The sequence below is a fragment of the Chelonia mydas genome, chromosome 9 (assembly GCF_015237465.2).
Source record: "Chelonia mydas isolate rCheMyd1 chromosome 9, rCheMyd1.pri.v2, whole genome shotgun sequence".
Taxonomy (NCBI): domain Eukaryota; kingdom Metazoa; phylum Chordata; order Testudines; family Cheloniidae; genus Chelonia; species Chelonia mydas.
Genome location: NC_057855.1, coordinates 87,014,139 through 87,035,670, shown reverse-complemented (window position 1 = coordinate 87,035,670; position 21,532 = coordinate 87,014,139). Strand labels below are relative to the sequence as shown.

At 43.1% G+C, this 21,532-nt stretch overlaps 1 protein-coding gene across 6 annotated transcripts in view; it reads left to right on the top strand.

Annotated features, from left to right (window-relative positions):
- Positions 1-21,532, top strand: part of GRIA3 (glutamate ionotropic receptor AMPA type subunit 3) — a 220,481-nt gene that overhangs the window by 150,555 nt on the left and 48,394 nt on the right. For all 6 annotated transcript variants that reach the window (XR_006283713.1, XM_037909102.2, XM_037909101.2 and 3 more), the window contains exon 12: positions 6,533-6,731. Coding sequence is in view for 5 of the 6 variants with exons in the window: in XM_037909102.2 (XP_037765030.1) it covers positions 6,533-6,731 (199 nt within the window). In the remaining variant the exon portion in view is untranslated. The remainder of the gene's footprint in view (positions 1-6,532; positions 6,732-21,532) is intronic.

Genomic DNA, 21,532 nt, shown 5'->3' with positions numbered 1-21,532 from the left:
ACATTTGTTCCAGCCGTTTTGTTCTTCTATCAAAGACTACTGTGTTGTCAGCATAGTGAGCTAAAGTATTGAGAATCCACTCATGGTAGTTCAGACATAGATTACCTAGCTTTCTTTAAATGGAGAATCTACACAGAAAATGAAAAGCCACACAAAGCACAGTCAAATTCGTAACTTGTTTTGAGCAAAATCGTTTCCTTGCAGGTTCTACGAGTCAATGTCTTTTCATTTTGCTCTGTATTCATGCAGAAGTAAGGGGACAGAGTAAGCAATTGCTGCTGTAAAAGCAAGGTCTTTTATTAAAAAGTATTGCATGAGTCTGGTAGGTTAAGGCTGTCAAGTTCCGGGGACCTATTTCTTCCACTGTTAGAACCAAATGACTCCTCTAAAGGAATTGGGAGTTACTTATAGTGGGATTTTCAAAAGCACCTAGGCATGTAACTCCCATGGAGTTCCTGTGGTGGGAAAATGGGAGTCAGAACTGGAAATGCTGTTATTGTAATCTTTCATCAGCTGGGGTTTGGGTCATGTGGTCAAGTCCTGTGAAAACGTATACCTCATGCAGCTCTATCACACTCCATGAGCTTGCTGGTGATGTAAGGGCAGAACTTGGCTCACAGTTTAGCATATAGCAAATTGCATGTATACTTGAAAGAAAAAGTGGCTGTAGAGATTCAGATTTTGCCCCAAGGAAGTCAGTGTTTTCCAGTCGGCCTTGCTAGTTTTTATATTTTATTAATCTTTTATTAGTCGTAAGAGGCCAATTAAAAATGGATGTCTGCAAAGCCAAATTTTTCTTATAATTTTTATAGGAAATAATACACATTTTTGTGTTCAGGAGTACAGGAAAAATTCAGGTGTTTCTGATTAAAAGATAAGAATTTATTTCTGTATATTACTGTTCTGCAAAGTGAATGCAACTTTTACATAATAATGTTGTGTTTTTCTCTTGTTGCTAATTTGCTCTCATTTAACTCCATGCTTCCTTTCAAATTTCCTCTCAAGGTATGCTCACTTTCTGTTTACTTCCCTTTCAAAGCACCTCTTGAAAACCTTATATTGATAATGCTCTTGTTCAATTACCATGTCTTTGTATCAAGCTCAGTATGAATTAGTTAATATCAAAAAATTAATTTAAAATGAATGGTGTACAGTTTGCCGCCTCACTGAGGAAATGTGCATTTTATAAAACATCAAAAGTTGCTTGCATTTTTTAAATAGGATCTTTTTAAACAGCAATGCTGCATACCTTGTACAGGTGTGACCTCTCTACAATAGTGGTTGTAGGTGTTTTAAGTTGTAATCCTTTTCTCTGTAATCGTTATCTGAGTAATGGACAATAAGTTATGTGACAGCTCAACTAAAATTATAAGTATTCTCTTATCATCAGCCTGATTTAAATTCAGAGTTTACGTGCTAACTCTATTTTCCCTCAGTCCTCCGCACCAGCCCATGCAATGAGTATAAGAAGCCTTCAAATCAGCAGATGGAGTTGGGAGGAGAAAGTCCTGTGTTGTTATTTTCTCTATAAAAGAGGCTGGCAGACCCTGCCCAGTTGCATTCTAGATCTTTGGCTGGCTAGGCTAGACACTGGCTTTCCATCTTTATTTTCCTCAGAGATTTTTTCCCAATCCTATCCAAATCACCACTTGCAGCTACTTTAATGTAGGTTGCTTCAGAGTGGTGGGTGTTTAATTTTTCTCCGCATGCTCTTTGGAGCACTCTGGGGGAAACAGCTCTATGGTTGCATCCAGCTTTTTCTGAAATGAGCTCAGCTGTTGGAGTGAGCAGAAGCTCATTCCAGATTTAACAGAAATAGATCAGAGAACTGGAGAACTAACCTGCTCCTCATCCTCCAAGAACCATCTCTTGCACTTCATACATCCCTCAGGAAATCCCATCTCTTTGAGCAATCTCTCCTCCCTTCATCTCATCACTATCTCAATGCCCAGACTCTCCAGCCCCGGAACTGTCGTCAAGTATTTTATCTTTTGTCTGTTTGTCTTGTTTTATATCATTATAAGCACTTTAGGACAAGAATCACTTACCTTTCTGGGTGTGTACAGAGCTGTATAAATTATTATAACATCATATGGCTCTGTGGTTTCACTGTTCCTGTATAGCTTGCCTTTCTGACTGGTAGCCCAAACCTGGAGTCACTAGAGAAATACCAGTAACGTCTCCTGCAGCAGGCTCATGTTACATTTGTTGTACTTTCTTGTCAAAGGCACCAGGTCACTTCTTCTTAAGCTGGTTCTGACAAGTCCTAACTTCCTTTTGGGTAGTGCTCAACCCTGGGGCTTCCTCGGCGGAAGTGCTGAGATTTTTTTTAATTTTTATTTTGGCAGCTTATAAACTGAACTCAAAGCTCTGCCCTCCCTTAGCCACGTCGGATATCATCCTATTGCTAACACGCCCTCACAGGTACTCACTTTATTTCTCTGAGGAACATCTTAGAGAAATTCCTCAGGCTGCACCATTACTTTGGCTTGACACAGGTGTAACTAATCTTTTTAAAGCTGCCTTTTTAGTGGGCTTCTGTTTAGGCTGGGGAGCTGAAGCTTCAAGCTTTTTCACTGCTCATGTTATCAGAATGAGGTAGTGATCAAGTCTGTTCCCCACCTCCCTAATTCTGTGTAGGTGCCTGAAAGGAGAAAGAAAAGACTCCTCATGCACTTACTGCGAAGAGCTTTTCTTATGGACTCTACAGGAGAACTGGAATTTAGAAAGTCAAGTCACCTATTTATCCTTTTGAGAGGCTCCAAGGAAAGCCTGACAACCTCTATACCTTCTATGTCTTATTGAGCGTGAGACTGCATTAAGAAAGCTTATGCTGTCCAAAACACTGAAGGTTTCTGTCATAGCTCATGCCTTGAAAGCCATCTCTTCCTCCTGGGCAAAGAGGCAATACTTCCCTTCTAGAGCTGAGCAATGTGGCTACCTGAACAGCCTCACATACTCTTTCATATCATTACAGACTTGATGCAGTGGCCTCTGGAGATACTGACTGCAGCAGGTGGGTGATGTGTGCTATAATCCATCAGTTTTGCAGTATCTTTGGATACCAGCCTGCGGCTGTTCTTGCAGTGGGATTTGCTGTTGATGTTCCCTGGACTAGATATATACTGGAGAATTGCAACTTCATACCTGTTAGTGTGATTTCTCCATGTCCCTCTAACCCAGCCCAGATTTCCCACTCTGCTTCTGTTGTTTTGGCAGTATTTTTATGAATGTGTGTTTTGATGTTGGGCTTTCTTAGAATTGAATAGAATTTTTATTACTCGGGAATCCCGTCAGTGGGGCAAGGCCAGCCAGCTCCCCCTTTATGAGGTTAGGGGTAGGGTGATGGCACAAGATTATTGCCTTTTTCTCATCTCCATCTGTTGGTGGGCAAACTTGTACTCCCTGCCTGAGGGTGGCACTGAGGGGCTTGAAGGAACCAAATAATCAGGTAAGAATTTCTCATTTTCTCTGCATCAAAGGCAAGAATGGTCTGTCTGCTCTAAACCCTATTGCTGAAATTGTCTATTTCTTTATCACTGCAAAAGATTGGCGTCTACTCACACTTTTTTTTTGCATACACCATGTAAATAAACATTAGCAATTACATGTATAAAATTACTTATATATGGTAGGGTCCAAATCATAAAAATAAATATTCTTAAGGATTTTCATATGTCATGCTTTTAAAAAGTAAGAAAACTTTAGGTTGTAGGGGGGCTTGGTTTTGATTCTCTCCCTCCAACCCCCCACCTTCTATTCAAAATAGACACTTTTCCTTGTTTATAATAGGAGAAGAAAGAACCCTTAGCTGTAAATGTTTGGTAGGATATTTCTGTACACATAAATAACAGACCAAAAAAAAAAAAAGAACATTATTAAGTTTGTGAAGTCAAGAACTCAAAAGTTAGGAAATACCAGAATTATGGTTGCCAGTGCATGTAAAGTTCCTCGTTTCCTCTATTCCACATAAAACCGAGGATCATTTTCAAAGCGGAAGAGATACAGGTTTGGCAAGAGGCATTTAGCCACAAAACCCTGTACTGGTGCATTATTAATCAAACATATCAAAGACTAATTCCTCAATGGGTGGTAAGTGTGCTGTTTCTAAGGTAAAATATACTGCAAGTGTGCCAAATGGGGCCCTATTTTTCAACCATTTCTAGTGAATTTGTTTTGTAAATTTTGGGCTACAGAATCAAGGTCCGTGGACTTTAATATGTGTGGGACCTGATTTTGCTTCCACTGAGATCAGCGAGAACTATAAGAACACGTATTTGAATAGATAATTTTGTACCAATCTTCTGCAGTGTAACTGATCACAATGCCATTGATCAGCAGGTGCTTACCTTGAAGTATGCACATAGTCTCTTTGACTTCAGTGAAACTACTCACATGCTTAAGTGCATTTCTGGATTGGTACCAGAGTGCTCAGTACCTTGTGGGACCATGCCCTAAAATTGGGGTTTTGCTTGCGGAAGGAGTACAGGATTGGGTCCCAGACAAACATTTAGGGCTTTATGCTCAGTTAAGATCCCTTGTCTAAAATGGAGCTACACTCTTTTACATCAACTGAGGACTGGCCTTTTATTTTACAATGATTTTATTTTATTTCTTTTGCATTTTTAAAAAAGCTAAGGGAAAAAACAGGCAGTGATTAGATTTGGTGGTGTGGGCTGAGATGGGAATTTGGCAGACCCAAATTATTAAATAGTAACATGCATTGTTTGGAACAGTGGGTTTTAGACATACAAATTTTAATTAACATAAAATATACCAGAATGTTTCCTCATTCTAATGTGTAGGATTCAGACTCCCTTAATTCCCATTGAGCCATGGCACGAGCAGACCTCACACTGCTCCCTTGGAGTAACTCCCCTTTTGCAGGCCTCAGGGGGGAGATTATTTAGCTCCAGGTCTCACACATAATCAGCTAGCACTGAGCATTGGATGGGACTTTTCTGCCCACTTCCTATCATTGATCTGCTGCAGAATGAGTTGGGAGGTGGGGGCGTGGGAGGGTTCCTGTGTTCACCTATCTCAGGGATGGCCAAACTGAGCCTGAGAAGGAGCCAGAATTTACCAATGTACATTGCCGAAGAGGCACAGTAATATGTCAGCAGCCTCCCCGTCAGCTCCCCTGCCCTGCTCCCAGTGCCTCCCGCCCCTGGCAGTTCCGCCAATCAGTGCCCCCCCCTCCCTCCCCACACCTCCTGATCAGCTGTTTCATGACGTGCAGGAGGCTCTGGGGGGCAGGGGGAGGAGCGAGGGCAGTGCAGGCTGAGGGGGTGGGGTGGAGCGGGGGCAGGGCCTGTGGCAGAGCCAGGGGTTGAGCAGTGAGCACCCCCCGGCACATTGGCAAGTTGGCGCCTGTAGCTCCAGGAGTCGGTGTCGGTGCCTATACAAGGAGCCGCATGTTCACTTCTGAAGAGCCGCATGTGGCTCCAGAGCCACAGGTTGGCCACCCCTGACCTATCTTCTGCCTCCATCGGTCAACTGCTGTTGACCTATTCCTGGCCCCTCCAATCCCCATGGATGCCTTCCTTCATCTACTTATCCTGCCTGACTTCTGGAACTGAAGTGCCTGCTTCAGGTTCTGGTTCCTTTAAAATGCCTACCCAGGATATGCCACACAGTAATAACTGCATCCATTTTTCCTTCTAAATAAATTACAAATTACCTTATTTATACCATGTTACACCTGTGTATTTTACACTACACATCCAATGAACTTTTGAAACACTCTGCACATCACCTTACTCATTCCTTTCTCGGGACAAAACTCATCACTAGGTTTTGCAAGGACCAACCAAGAAGTGCACAAATAGAGTCTTAAAACATTAGTGGTATCATCCTCGGCTTCATTGCTGAAACTTTTCTCTGTCAACTTCAGGCCTCATTAAAAATTAATTTAAGGCCAAAATTTCAAGAAAGTGCTTTGATCTGTGTCCAGGGCCAGCTCCAGGCACCAGCGTTCCAAGCAGGTGCTTGGGGCGGCAGTCAGAAAGGGGCGGTAGAGCTTCCACGGCAGCAGCAACTCGGCGTCAGCTTCTCTCTTTCCTGCCGTCCGCGGCGGCAAAAACAGTAGAGCCGGCCCTGCCTGTGTCTAGACCATTTGTACATGTCCCCACTTGCGCAGATACGTAGGCACACACGCACTTGGTCTCAGATCTGCCAAGACTTATGTCTGTACCAACAGTGCATAAAATTAAGTCATCCCATCGAAATCCTAGTGTAAGTCTTGGCAGGATCACGGCCTTAGAGACAACTCTTGAGCTCTGTACTGAGTTTTCACTCAAACAGTGAAACGTCTCCTAAGTAATGCCTGGGTAAGGATGTCAGGAGTTGGCTTATGATCATCCATTTTATGGGCACAAGAAAAATCTGCAAATATGGAGATTGTACACCAAAAGGGTTGTGCATGCAAACTTTACAGGCCCACTTTAGGATGCTATAATAAAAACGTTGCTTCCCTTCTAGAAGAGAAACACAGAATGGATTAACAATTTTGACCCTGTCTGTTTTACCGTAGATCTCTCTCAGGACGAATTGTCGGAGGAGTCTGGTGGTTCTTCACACTCATCATCATCTCTTCTTACACTGCCAATCTTGCTGCCTTCCTTACTGTGGAAAGGATGGTTTCTCCCATAGAAAGTGCAGAGGATCTGGCGAAGCAAACTGAAATAGCCTATGGAACCTTGGATTCAGGCTCAACCAAAGAATTTTTTAGAGTAAGTAGTCTGGCTTACGGCAGCTTTGTTAAACCTCTCTCACAGTTTTCCTAAATAATAAATGCCTCATAAACAAGGCCCTGAGTCTGCAAGCACTTATACATAGGCTGAACTTCGAGTCTGTTAATAGTTTTACTGACATCAGAACGGAGGATCAGAACTTTGGAGCAGCAGGGTTAGTTATCTGGGGTGATTTGAGTAGCGAGGCAGCTTCCTTTCAAAAATCCAATATTGCAAGAAGAGTTTTGGCTCCCCACTTTCAGAAGCTCAGCATGCTGTGCAGCAATATAATGGCCAACGTAACATTTACAATAAGACCCTTGGAGCAGCGACTTTGGGTGTTTCACATTGCCAGCAGTCCATAAATAATAATTAGAGCTTCCAATTTTGGCCTGTCTTTGCCATAATTTAAAAAAGCAGGGTGGGAAGCATGCTTTTGTATTTTTATATGATAAATTGCATGCTGGAAATATTTCAGTATTGTACAGAAATCTGCTTTCCTGCCCCCCCCTTTAATAAGACAATGCTTATGTTGGGGGACCGGGGCCGGAGACTGGATGTGGTGAAAAATAATTTTCAGGATTTTTCATGGGTAAATATCTGTTTAAACTGGAAACCAAGGGCTAGATCTTCCACTGATGTAAATCACCCCAGGCTCTGGCTCCAGAAGTACAAATCTGCACTAGCAGTCTGCCATGTAATCACTATATTCACTGCTGTCCGTGACCAGAAGAATTTGGGAGATTGGATCATTTTTCCAGGTTAAGGGGCTGAGGGCCAAAACCCTACTCCTGCAATCCCACCAGAGTAAGGCTAAAGGATCAGTCCCCAGGTGCTGTATGAGTGGCATATGCTAATAATTTAGTGGCGAATAATGGCCGTATTGTTGTGTTGGTAACAATTAGCTTGAGGAGCTTATCCATTTTAAGGTCACTGTCAGATATCAGGTATTTGCAGGGAATCCCAGGTGGCCAGGAATCAATTGTTGAAAGAAATGGGAGGTTCCTTCCTTACCATGAGCTGAATAGCACAGGCTCAGTGGAAGCCAAAAAAACCTCAAACTCATATAAACCAGATTTTGCATACTTAAAAATGTTATGACTTTAAAGTCCCTTCTGGCCTTTCCAGGCTGAATGGCTCTGCAGCTTTGATGCTATTTAGATGCACCTCACTTTTCCTACAGGAGAATTCTGCATCTGAATAGCTTGCACCTATGAATTATAGAAAAAGGAATTGTTAGGGAGAGTTCTTTGTTTTCTTAATAGTCTGATGTAATGTGCAAATCCCTTCTCAGAGCAAGATCAAAGGAGCAAGTGTTTTTTTTGAAAGGATACAAAGTCTAGTAAACGTATGAATACTTTATTGTGCTGATAAGAGTCGGGATGTTCTCTGACACTCTCCTCAAGCTAGGGGAAAGCAGGGTTCTAAATGAGGATGACCTATAAAGAGCTGCCAGCTCTGTCGAGGCATAAAGAAAAATGAAATGGGGTGGGAGGAGAGCAGAGCACTGGCAACCGTGGCAGCAAGCACAAAATTCTGCTTTATGCTAACATGGAGGACAAAAGGGGGAATTGGTGGCACAGAAACTGGGCCCTCTCAGTCCTTCGTATGCACTGTGAGTGGCGCTAACCGATCCTTGTCTACGTTTTACTTTCTTGGGAGCTCTGCATTATTTCAGTTGTACTATTAACTTCTAGAGAATAACCACTTTGCGTGTCATGAGGGAGCATGGAACTGCTTGTTGTACCCAGTCTTCTTCCATTGATTTGAGAAGGAGAAAAAAAGTACTGGTGTGTCTTTATGCGAACACACACCTTTAAGAAATATTTCATTATACGATCTCTATTAGCTTCCTAACTTGATAATAATGTTGGCTTCAAACTCAGAATAACTCTTCAAGAAGTTTGCAGTTTCCGAATGCCTGCTTCATAGCTTATATTCACTCTGTGCTTTGGGCTTTATCTACACTAGGACATAAGAGCACTTTTCTCAGCACTGCTGGGAGTGACAGAGGAAGCAGGAGTGTAAGCTGGCCACAGGCTACAATGGTAAAAGTGACTGTGCCCTATCTCGCCCTCTCCACATTAGTGCTTCCTCCTTTGTAACCACCAGCAGAGCTGCACCAGTGCCAGCCAGGAGTGGGCAAAGTGCTAACCATTCCCACTGTAGATGCATGAATAGAGAGATGGGGAGGTTAACAGACTTTGCAGCATTGGACCAGGAAGGACATAGTCTTAAGACCCATGAAAGAAGCTTGCATGTGCGGGGTAGTTCTCTTTTCTAGACACAAAGCTAAAAATGTCTGGAAACACTCCTCTCACCGTGGATTTTACTGGCTGGTGAATGGAGCCAAATGAGCAGTACTGGGGGGAAAGCCTTATTTTTCTCTCTAATGGGTACAGCACAAGCAAGTTTCATCTGCCCAATATCTTCGCTGCCTTTAAGGATGAAATGAGTCGGCAGCCCATTCAGTCCTTGGCCTCTTTGCAGAGACAGTTGGCAAGGTTTCCAGTTAGTATTACTTACATTGGTGTTTTTTGTAACGTGGACATTTATGCACTGGGAACTGGATTGAGGCCAGCAACTCATTCCACGTGAACAGATGGTAACAACTTGCAGCCACTTCCGCTCTGGGCAGGTTCCAGCCAGTGACCTATTTTATATCGTTGACTGTTTCCCCACCCATTCCAATGTCTTCCAGCTAGACACCATCGATGCATATAGATCAAAGCTAACTGTAACATCCCTTTTTCAAATGAGCCTGCTGAATGCTGTCAATCTGACATTTATTTCAAAGTCATCACAGCAGGCCATATTTACCATCCTAACTAATTGGTGTGCTGCTGTTTAAGGATATTCATTACCCCAGAATATCTAACAACCAAAGGAAATGTGTGTTTTTGATGATAGTTGCTTATCAGAAACGTTTAACAATTTTGCAATAATTAGCTTATAAAGGCATCATTTAAATGGCAATCAATGGATTTCATCAATTCCCAACATGACCTTCGTCCCTATTGTAAGGGAAAATTAAAGGAAAAATCTCTCCTTGGAGATTTATTAACATAAAGACTTGCATTAAAGACTCAAAAATGTTTCTATCTTTCTCTAGAAAAAACTGCTAACCTGGAAAGCAATTTCAAAAATGTAGCTTCCTTCCTTTATGGGCTTTATATGTTAGAACCAACATCTTCTAATCCATTCAATTAAAGTTTCAACAGATATGACCAGCACATCAAATCAATATGGTATAATTAATCTACATTCAGCACTGAAAATGTCTAATATCCCATTCTAATTGGTTTCAGAATTCCAATATGCATATATTCCGAAGAGGTGACCTTTACAACCAGTTAGTAATTCTGTACGTGGGGCTCTACTGAAACTTCAGATGAAGAGGAAGTACACATTTCTAGACATTTACAAGTGTAAATTGCTCTTGAATTCAGATGGCTTCTTTTAACTGATCACATGTGACAGCATTAAGGGGCTTAGCAATAGGGTTCTGCAAAACAACATGTATAGACCATTTTAGTTTAATAAGTTGTTGATAAACTGACTATTTAGATTTTACTGAAAATATTTGAAATGACATAAAGGTGTCAGTGCTTTAGTGCAATGTGGTGCTTTACAGAAGGACATACTGCCGTATGGGACATTTAGAATGATCTTGTCGTCTTGCGTTTCCTCCTTTTTGTAGAGAAACTGAAGGCATCTCATAGTCAGACCGCTAAAACTATGTTAAAGTAATGTTTGGGGGGGAACTGGCTGGCTCAGAGGATTGGTAGTGCGTCACAGAATCCGGACCACTGATTTGACTCCAGTCAAGGAAACTAGTGAAGAAAAAGAAGTGTTACCATCTGATGGCTATTTGTTGCCCACGTGAAATGACTTGCTGCTCTATATCCTGTTCCTAATGCCTATCACAAATGACACTAATTGTCAGCTTTGTTAGATGCTTTGGCAGAGCTGCCCTCTCACTTCTACAGTTGGTTCTGGGTATTTGTTAGCTGTTGTGCAGGGAGGCTGACACTTGACATTGCTGCTACCTGTGCTTTATCTCGGCTGGGAAAAGTGCGAGCCTCAAGGCCGTTGGAAGTCAAACAGACCAGCCAACACTTCTTCACTTACAACTGAAATACCTTTAATGGTGGGGTTTTTTTTTTAAAGAAAAGAATGATTCATATTGGCAAAAGTCAGGAACATCAGAGCTAAGGCTGAAATCCATGGGTGAAATGCAGGGGACCAAAGAACAGGGAGTGACTTCATACCATATGAGCTGCAATGCTTAGACATGATTGGGTACACCAGGGGTGAATTTGCAGCCTTAGCTCTGACACGTCTCACTTTTGTGGGTTTTAAGCAAATGATTATGACTTTAAAGCAAAGCATCTACAATCTAAATTGGGCAAGTATAGGACGCTATTACAGCAATCGGTGTTATTAGCAAGCATAGGAACTGGCAGGCTGGATCAGCCACTATCCTGTCTCCGACCGTGGCCAACACCAAATGCTTCAGAGGATGGTGTAAGAACCCCACAGTAGCCGACGTGGGATAATCTGCCTCCCACATTAGGCCTTGTCCTACTCCCTGTGGTTTTTTCTGGTCCTGCTTCGGGGAAGCCCTTTTGTCTCACTTCACAGGCCAGTTTTCATCTTCCAACCCCAAATTTTTACTGGTACTGTTTTTTCATCTTATGTCTTCATGTACACATTAAGAAGATGTCCCTTCTTAATGTGAGCATGTGTGCCCATCATGTCTTCACTCTATCCCATCGCTTCTTGACAACTCATTCCTTTCTAACTAATATTTTGCCTGAAAATTTTCCTATCTTACATGATTTTGTGGATGCACTGAGCACTTGGACCTCCCTTGCAGCAATTTCCACAGAAAGCTACAGATACTGCAGTCTCCTAGTATGTGAAACCAGGCTCAAAAATGAAGCATTTCTGTACTAACCTTCTAGGTTGACCACAGGCCAATGTAACACAGCATCCAATTTAAAATACCCAGAAAGTCGTTTTAAGGATGCCACAAAGTATGATACCTCTTCCTCCTCTTAGTGTCTTTCATGAAACCAGAATCTCTCAGTAGACATCAGAGCAAACAATGACTGAAGGATTTGCACAATCCCAGCACCACTGAAAATGGGATACACAAAGGAGGCTTTCAGTTATGGTGCATTCTACACCTCTTGGGGCAATTTAAAGCAGCTCTCAGGCACCTTTCAGACCTAATCCTGCCCTAACTGCAACCCAGGGCCTGGCCCAATATCTTCCTGTGCCTACAGAGGAAGAAATTGTCATTGGTAGAGGAAACAACCCGAATATGTTCTAAAGCAGTAGCATGTGCTAACAATTACGTTATACCTGTTACAATTTAGCAATCATGTTACAGGCGGTTATGCTTTCCTGCTGTAATACTGCATGAAGACAAAGAGTGTTGATCACTGAAATAAATTGTGTCAGAAAATGATTTAGTAAACTGAGAGTGTCAAATGAAAACCAATACTTCCCATGCAAGATTTATGCATTTAATCCAATCAAACTATAACCTAGTGTTTTTGAGATCAGTAATAGAGCCTGCTAAAAATACCATGGGGAACTGCTTTTGAACCCCACGGACTTCATCTGTAGCTAAACTCTGTTTGATTTCTAATTTCAAAATACAGTTTGCTTGTGAAGATATAGGGCTTGTTCAGAGAACAGCATTCATGCAAATACTTTGCTCTTGCCTTTGGATAAAACTAGGATAAGAAAAAGGTTTCTGTGTTTTGGCATCAAACACAAAGTGATCATAACAAATGCCTGACAAAAATACTGAAGTGTGATTACGTGTATAGTCTCTAGCAAATGGAATATCACAGAAAACAGATAGCTTCCAAAACATGAGATAAATAGATCTTTCAGATTTGATGTAGAAAGAGAGCAATCAGGCAGAGCACTGACTTAAACCTCCCTTAAATAGTCTGGTGAATCAAGGTTGTTGTTTTTTTTATTCCTTACACAAGGTTTGATGGGAAATGTATAGGTCAGTATTAATAACTGCAACTGGTCATTATTTAGTCAATGTTACTAATAACTGTTAACACCACATTTCATGGTGTACCTGTATACAATATTTGTATAGATTCAATATTTGTTTAAAACAGACTAGCACGGTATGAATTTTAAGTGTTTTTAATAAATAAAATATGGAAAACAGCATATATACACACACTCAATATAAAAAACATGCAGAGTGTGTATGTATATGTGTGTGTGTGTCTGCATATACAAATATTTATAAATGCATGTCTATGCATAGAAATAGCAGTCTTTCCAGTGAGTGCATAATGAATGGCCTGATAGTAGTTATTTTCTCTAACAATCTGCTTCTTTTGTCTTTCCCTTTCTGTGCAAACACTAACAAGTAATTTTAAAGAGAGGAGCAAAGCTAGTGTTATATACCTACAGAGCAATGGTGTTCTACGAAGTGCTCTAATTAAATGCGCTATTGTCTTTATATGTTGCATTGAGAAGGAAAACGCCTCCTTATGGAAATTAAAATTAGCAGGCCATTCATTATCCACTCCTGGGACAGATGTCATTCGTCTGAAACCTAGGGTTAATAAGAATGGGCCATTTAATAAGGAAGGCAGACTAGCAAGATTTCTAGCCAAAGCTTATACTGATTAGGTCTTAGTAGTAAGTGTTTGCATAAGTATTCACATTACCATAAACTATACAGCATGCACGCTTCTATCCACTCTGCTTGTGATTATAATTGGGCTTTCCAATGCACATACATGTAACTATAACTTAATCATGTGAACTTACATATTTAAATAGACATTTAGTTGCCAAGAGCTTTGTGTAGGTGACTTATTTTATCAGGTCAGGCATAATATATGGAGGTGAAATAACACAATATCGGATATAGCCGTGGATATACCACCGAAGCAAAACCGTGAGTGCCCCAGGGAGAAATCACTCGCTGTTTGAATGTTCTAGGTTTTGGAGAATAGCTATATGATAATGACACTCTCAAGACAGTGGGGACCCTAGTTTCTCAAGTTACTGTACTACTTTATGTAACCCTGCTGTGCCACAATAAGATGTTTTGAGAGGGATTCATTTAAAATGCATGGGTGCTGACAAATTACCCACCGTGCTGCTAGTTTTACTTCTACATAATTAGCAAATACATGAAGGTTTAGAAACTTTAATGATGTGAATATGAAACATCATCTCATGCAATGCACTGGGATTGCACCATCATTGCCGGTATTTTGGCCTAGTCTGACTGGAGCTGAAAACTTGTCACGCCTAACAGTGTTCAAATATCGTGCTGAAAAACGCTGCGCCATGGAAATTCATCAAGGGCCAAATCCAGAGCATGGCCTGAATAGCTGAGCTGGGTGATAGAAAGATACCCAGAGGATTTCTCCCTGCTGTAGAGCAGGTATAGAGCCACTCCAATGACGCGTCTTAGCCCAAAAGCTGAAGTAATCTCCACAGGTCCTTTCATGCCACTCCCCCAAAGGAGGGCAGACAGGATCCCACCATCATCTCTTCTCGTGCCTGCTTCTGCTCCGACACACTGTGGCCTCCCCCACTTCTCCAGTCTCCATTTTCACAACAGAACCACATCGGTTCTATTCCAAAGGAGCCCTGGGGAGTTGTGGATGTGCCTAGAATGTACGGGCAGGAATAACTTTTGCCACAGGCTAAACGTAAGAAGTTAGCAGGACATGAGATCTTTCCAGAGTAGGATACCAAGGGTATCATCTCGTCTAAATTTCCAGAATTTACTTTTCCATTGAATGTGAATACACCTAGAACTGGCTCAGCTAATGAAACATAAAGAAGTTTGAAAAACCAGCCTGTCTGTTGGTAAAAGGAGTCATTTTAATTTTGAGTTAAATATTGCAATGCAGAAGAGTGAATATCAGCAATAAAGTGCAGGGAGATGAATACAGGCTTAGCCTGGTGTTCAATATTGTGCAAGGAAAGGAAATTCTTTAAAACTTGATTTACAATCTATTACTGAGAGGGTTATTGACATTTCAGTGAAGTGTAGGCTAGTTACAGCTTGAATGGTGATTTGTTTGTCTGTTTATATGAATTCAGCTCACTTGAGAAAATAAGATTTGTCTTTTTAAAAAGAAACTACAGCATATTATATATTTCCTGCCCACACATCTTTTCAAAATGATCCAGACTAGTATGAATAAAATATTGAAGAGAGACTAGTAATAGGAAGCTTCTTTTATGGTGAGGGCAGAACAATTGTCAGGGGGAAATTTGAAAAAAGTTACAGATGGCTGAAGGAAATTTTGGATTAGTGACTGATTCTTGATTTTTGCAAACATTTTCTGCCCCTTCCTATATACTTAGTCCTGACATTTGGGCTTCCACCCAACCTGACCCCCATCAAGACCCCTCTTTGCCGCCAGTCCTGTTCTGAGCAAGGATGGGAATTGTCAAGGTTCCTTCCCCACTCTGAACTCTAGGGTACAGATGTGGGGACCTGCATGAAAACCTCCTAAGCTTACTTTTACCAGCTTAGGTTAAAACTTTCCCAAGGTACAAACTATTTTACCCTTTACCCTTGGACTTCCACTGCCACCACCAAACTTTATCTGGGTTCCCGAGAAAATGTAGTTTGGAAACGTCTTTCCCCCCAAAATCCTCCCAACCCTTACACCCCACTTCCTGGGGAAGGTTTGGTAAAAATCCTCACCAATTTGCATAGGTGACCACAGACCCAAACCCTTGGATCTTACAACAATGAAAAAGCATTCAGTTTCCTTACAAGAAGACTTTTAATAGAAGTAAAAAAGAATCACCTCTGTAAAATCAGGATGGTAAATACCTTACAGGGTAATTAGATTCAAAACACAGAGAATCCCTCTAGGCAAAACCTTAAGTTACAAAAAAGACACACAGACAGGAATATTCATTCTATTCAGCACAGCTATTTTCTCAGCCATTTAAAGAAATCATAATCTACCGCATCTCTAGCTAGATTACTTACTAAGTTCTAAGACTCCATTCCTGTTCTGTCCCCGGCAAAAGCATCACACAGACAGACACAGACCCTTTGTTTTTCTCCCTCCTCCCAGCTTTTGAAAGTATCTTGTCTCCTCATTGGTCATTTTGGTCAGGTGCCAACAAGGTTACTTTTAGTTTCTTAACCCTTTACAGGTGAGAGGATTTTTCATCTGGCCAGGAGGGATTTTAAAGGGGTTTACCCTTCCCTTTATTTATGACACGCCCCCCCAAATCTCAGCTAGGGTGAAACGCTGGCTGGGATTTCTTCCTGGAGCTCTAGGAAAAAACAGAGTTAATAAGACACATGAACCTCTAAATATAGTACCAAGTACATAAAGACTAACAATATTTTCCACATCTCAAGGACAATTTTAACCAGTTGATTCTGGGAAACTTTCATGGGAGAGTGCATCAGCCACTTTGTTAGAAGCTCCTGAGATGTGTTGGATGTCGAAAATCAAAATCGTGGAGAGCTGAACTCCACCGAATAAGTCTTTTGTTATTTCCCGTGGCAGTATGAAGCCACTGTAGCGCAGCATGGTCGGTTTGCAGGTGGAAACGCCGTCCCCAAACATATGGGCGTAGCTTTTCTAGAGCGTAGACAATGGCGTAACATTCTTTTTCACTGACTGACCAGTTGCTTTCTCTCTCAGACAGTTTTTTGCTGAGAAACACTACAGGGTGGAATTCTTGATCCGGTCCTTTCTGCATTAAAACTGCTCCCACAGCACGCTCAGATGCATCTGTGGTTACTAGGAATGGTTTGTCAAAGTCTGGGGCCCTTAGTACAGGGTCAGACATGAGTGTCACTTTAAGCTGGATAAAGGCCTTCTGACACTCTTCGGTCCACTGAACGGCATTTGGCTGTTTCTTTTTGGTTAGGTCTGTCAATGGGGTGGCGATTTGGCTGTATTGTGGTACAAATCGTCTATAATAACCGGCCAAGCCTAAGAAGGATTGAACCTGTTTCTTTGACTTTGGGACAGGCCACTTTTGGATAGCATCCACTTTGGCCTGTAGGGGGTTGATAGTTCCTTGACCCACCTGGTGTCCAAGGTAAGTCACTCTGTTTAGGCCTATTTGACACTTCTTAGCCCTAACAGTTAGTCCTGCCTCCCGTATGCGCTCAAAGACTTTTTGTAGATGTTCCAGGTGTTCTGCCCAGGAATCCGAAAATATGGCCACATCGTCAAGGTAGGCGACTGCATATTCTCCTAATTCCACTAGGAGACCATCTACAAGTCTTCGGAAGCTTGCGGGTGCATTTCGCAGCCCAAAAGGGAGTACATTAAATTCATACAGCCCGACATGTGTGGTGAAGGCTGACCTTTCCTTGGCGGATTCATCTAGCGATACCTGCCAGTACCCCTTGGTTAAGTCCAAGGTAGAGATGAACTGGGCCTGTCCCAGTTTCTCTAATAGTTCATCTGTGCGTGGCATTGGATAGTTACAGCATTTAGCTTACGGTAGTCCACGCAAAAACGTATCTCCCCGTCTGGTTTGGGAACTAGAACCACTGGAGATGCCCATGCACTTCCAGAGGGGCGGATTACACCCATCTGTAACATATCCTGCATCTCCCGTTCTATAGCAGTTATAGCTTGAGGAGACACCTGGTAAGGTCAGACTTTAATTGGGTGACCATTACCTGTGTCAATGGAGTGGTATGCCCATTCAGTCAGTCCTGGGGTGGCTGAGAATGTTGGCGCGTAGCTAGTGCACAGTTCCTTGATCTGCTGTCGCTGCATACGCCTAAGGGTCATGGAGAGGTTCACCTCTTCCACACCACCAGCACTTTTCCCTTCGTAGTAGACACCTTCAGGCCACTCAGTGTCGTCTCCTCCCTGGGCTGTAAACTGACAAACCTTTAATTCTCTGGAATAAAAGGGCTTTAGAGAATTAATATGGTACACCTTAGGCTTTCGGTTGGAGGTGGGGAATGCTATGAGATAATTAACAGCTCCCAGGCGCTCTTGGACCGTGAATGGCCCTTCCCATGATGCTTCCATTTTATGGGCCTGGAGCGCCTTTAAGACCCTGACCTGGTCCCCTACTTTGAAGGAACGCTCTCTGGCATGTTTATCATACCAGGCTTTTTGCTCTTTTTGAGCATCCTGTAAGTTTTCTTTAGCAAGGGCTAAAGAGGTTCGGAGGGTGTTTTGTAGGTTGGTTACAAAGTCCAGAATGTTAGTTCCTGGAGAAGGGGTAAATCCCTCCCATTTCTGCTTCACCAACTGTAATGGCCCCTTAACCTCACGGCTATATACAAGTTCAAATGGGGAAAACCCTAAACTGGGATGTGGTACAGCTCTGTAGGCAAAGAGTAACTGCTGCAACACTAGGTCCCAATCATTGGTGTGCTCATTTACAAATTTACATATCATGGCCCCCAAAGTTCCATTAAAATTCTCCACCATGCCATTTGTTTGATGGTGGTAAGGAATGGCAACCAAGTGATTTACCCCATGAGCTTCCCAAAGGTTTTCCATAGTTTCTGCCAGGAAATTAGTTCCTGCATCTGTGAGGATGTCGGAGGGCCAACCTACCCGGGCAAAAATGTCTGCTAGTGCTTGGCACACACTTTTAGCCCTGGTGTTGCTTAGAGCTACTGCTTCCGGTTATCGGGTGGCAAAATCCATGAAAGTCAGTATGTACTGCTTTCCTCTGGGTGTCTTTTTCGGAAAAGGACACAGAATATCCATAGCTACTCGCTGAAATGGAACTTCAATGATGGGGAGTGGCTGGAGAGGGGCTTTGACCTGGTCTTGGGGTTTTCCCACTCTTTGGCATACTTCACAAGACCGGACATAGGTAGAAACATCCTTGCCTATTCCCTCCCAGTGGAATGACCCCCCCAAACGGTCTTTGGTCCTGTTCACCCCAGCATGGCCACTAGGATGATCGTGGGCTAAGCTCAAGAGCTTGGCCCAGTATTTAGTTGGAACTACCAACTGTCTCTGAGGATGCCAGTCTTCCTGGTGTCCACCAGAAAGAGTTTCCTTGTATAAAAGTCCTCTTTCTACAACAAACCTGAATCAATTAGAAGAGCTGAGAGGCGGTGGGTTGCTCCGTGCTGCCATCCAAGCTCTCTGGAGGCTTTCATCTGCTTCCTGTTTGGTCTGGAACTGTTCCCTTGATGCTGGAGACATCAGTTCCTCATTGGATTGTGGACCTATGCTTGGTCCTTCTGGAAGCGATGTAGGGGATGGGGCTGTTTCCGTTGACTGTGAACCGCTCTCCGCTGGGGCACTATGTTGGGGTTCAGGCTCTGGCTGAGCCTCTTGTGTAGGGTTATGGGCTGCTGCCGGTTCAGATTCGGTGGGGCCCTCCGATGTTGAGGTTGCAAGTACTGGATTCAATGCTGGCAATGGGTCTGGTGCTGGTTGTTCCACTGGTTCCAGTTCTTGGACTGGTTCCATCTGGGTCTCTGGGACTGGATCCACTACTGCTGTTGCAGACATTGGCCTGGGGTCCGGATCCATCACCTCTGACCGGGTCCTGATAGAAGTTTCCAGAACAGAGCTAGGCGTCACGGTTTGTTTAGCCTGGCTGTGGGTGACCATTCCCACCCTCTTGGTCCTCTTCACATGATTGGCCAAGTCTTCCCCCAACAACATGGGGATGGGATAATCATCATAGACTGCAAAAGTCCACATTCCTGACCAGCCCTGGTACTGGACAGGCAACTTGGCTGTAGGCAAATTGAGAGAGTTGGACTTGAAGGGTTGAATCGTCACTTGGATCTCTGGGTTGATTAAATTGGGGTCCACTAAGGAAGCATGTATAACTGACACTTGTGCTCCCGTGTCCCTCCACGTGGTGACCTTCTTCCCACCCACACTCACAGTTTCCCTCCGCTCCAAGGGTATCTGGGAGGTATCTGGGCCTGCGGACCTCTGGTGTGATTCCGGTGCAATGAACTGTAATCTGTTGGGGTTCTTGGGACAGTTAGCCTTTACATGCCCCGACATGTTACATTTAAAACATCGTCCAGCTGACGGGTCACTGGGGCGAGGTGCGTTTCTAGAGAATGGTGTGGTGGGATGATAAGGTGTCTGGAGGGTTCTTTGGGGGGTAGGTGGGGCCTTGGGCGGCCCACGGTAATAGGGTGTGGTCTGGGGTTGTCCCTTCTGATCTCCGCCCCAACTGCGACCAGTTTTCTTCTTCTCTGCTACCTCCACCCACCTGGCTCCAATCTCTCCTGCCTCGATTACAGTTTTGGGCTTCCCATCTAGGATGTATCTTTCTATTTCCTCAGGAACACCCTCTAAGAACTGTTCCATTTGCATGAGGAAGGGCAACTCTTTTGGAGATTTAACACTTGCTCCTGATATCCAGGCATCCCAATGTTTCACAATGTGGTAGGCATGTCGGGTAAATGACACGTCTGGTTTCACCTTAGGGCTCTGAACCTCCAATGAGAATGCTCAGGTGTTAGCCCCATTCTGACTCTCGCCTTGGATTTAAACAGTTCATACTGGTTCATTTGTGCCTTAGGCATTTCCGCCGCCACCTCAGCTAAGGGTCCACTGAGCTGTGGCCTCAGCTCTACCATGTATTGGTCTGTAGAAATGCCATCCCCAAGGCAGGCCCTTTCGAAGTTTTCTAAGAAGGCCTCAGTATCATCGCCTGCCTTGTAGGTGGGGAACTTTCTGGGATGGGAAGTGGTACCTGGAGAAGGATTGCTAGGGTTTGTTGGTATATTCTGCTGAGCCTTTACCTTCTCCATCTCCTCCACATGCTTCCTCTCTTTTTCCTTCTCCTCCAGTTCTTTGGCCCTTGCCTCCATTTCTTTGTCCCTTGCTTCCATAGCTCTCCTGTCAGCAGCCGCTTGGTGTTGTTCTGCCTCTTTTGCTGCCTCCCTTTCTTTGTCCTTTGCCTCCATTTCTTTGTCCTTTGCCTCCATTGCTCTCCTGTGAGCAGCTTCTAGGGCTTTTTCGGCTTCTTTCATAGCCTCCAGTTTGGCTAACTCCAATTTGTGTAGTGCCTTGGTGTCTGTCATCTTTACCTCTCTGTTTTTAAGTTTACACCCGAGGTTTAGAAATAAAACAAACAAAACTTGGCTTGTAAAATTTTGCTGTGCTGGAATAGGATACCTATATTCTCTGATAGTGTTTGTCAGCCTACAGAAAAATCCAAAAAAAAACCCCACAAAACCTAACACCTTTTGTCTCCAGGCAAATTGGCAGAAATCCCCTCAAGTTACTCTTAGGAAAAAAAAAAACTTCAGGTCTTGTGAAGACTTGTGAATTTCCCTGCAGGAGGTTAACTACTCTGCCTCCAGGCAAAGAAAACCTGCAATTCACAAGGTAATTCCCTTTTGTCTCTGCTCTGGCCCCAAAGCAGAGAAAAAACTAGCTGCTTTCCGTTGGACCTCCTTTCCAGCAGCCCCAAAGGAAAAAAAAAATTTCCTTTTTAAAATCTGTTTTTCTGGTTCAAAAAATCTTAAATTGATCTCAAAATGATTTCAGGTTAATCCCACCACTCTGCCACGGATTTTAAAGGGGTTTACTCTTCCCTTTATATTTATGACAGGAATGTATAAGGGGTTCAGGGGTGTCTCTTTCCCACTCTGCAGGAGTGATCAGCAGCAAAGAATCTCTCCTACAGGGAGGATCTGAACAGAGTCACAAAGGTCTCAAAAGAAAAACAGGAAGCCACAGATTTGAAGGCCCTGATTCTCAGTGACACCCGTTTATACCTGAGAATGTCACTCCAGTGACTTCAGGCGAGTCAAACTTCAAACCACTGTGACAAGAATGAGG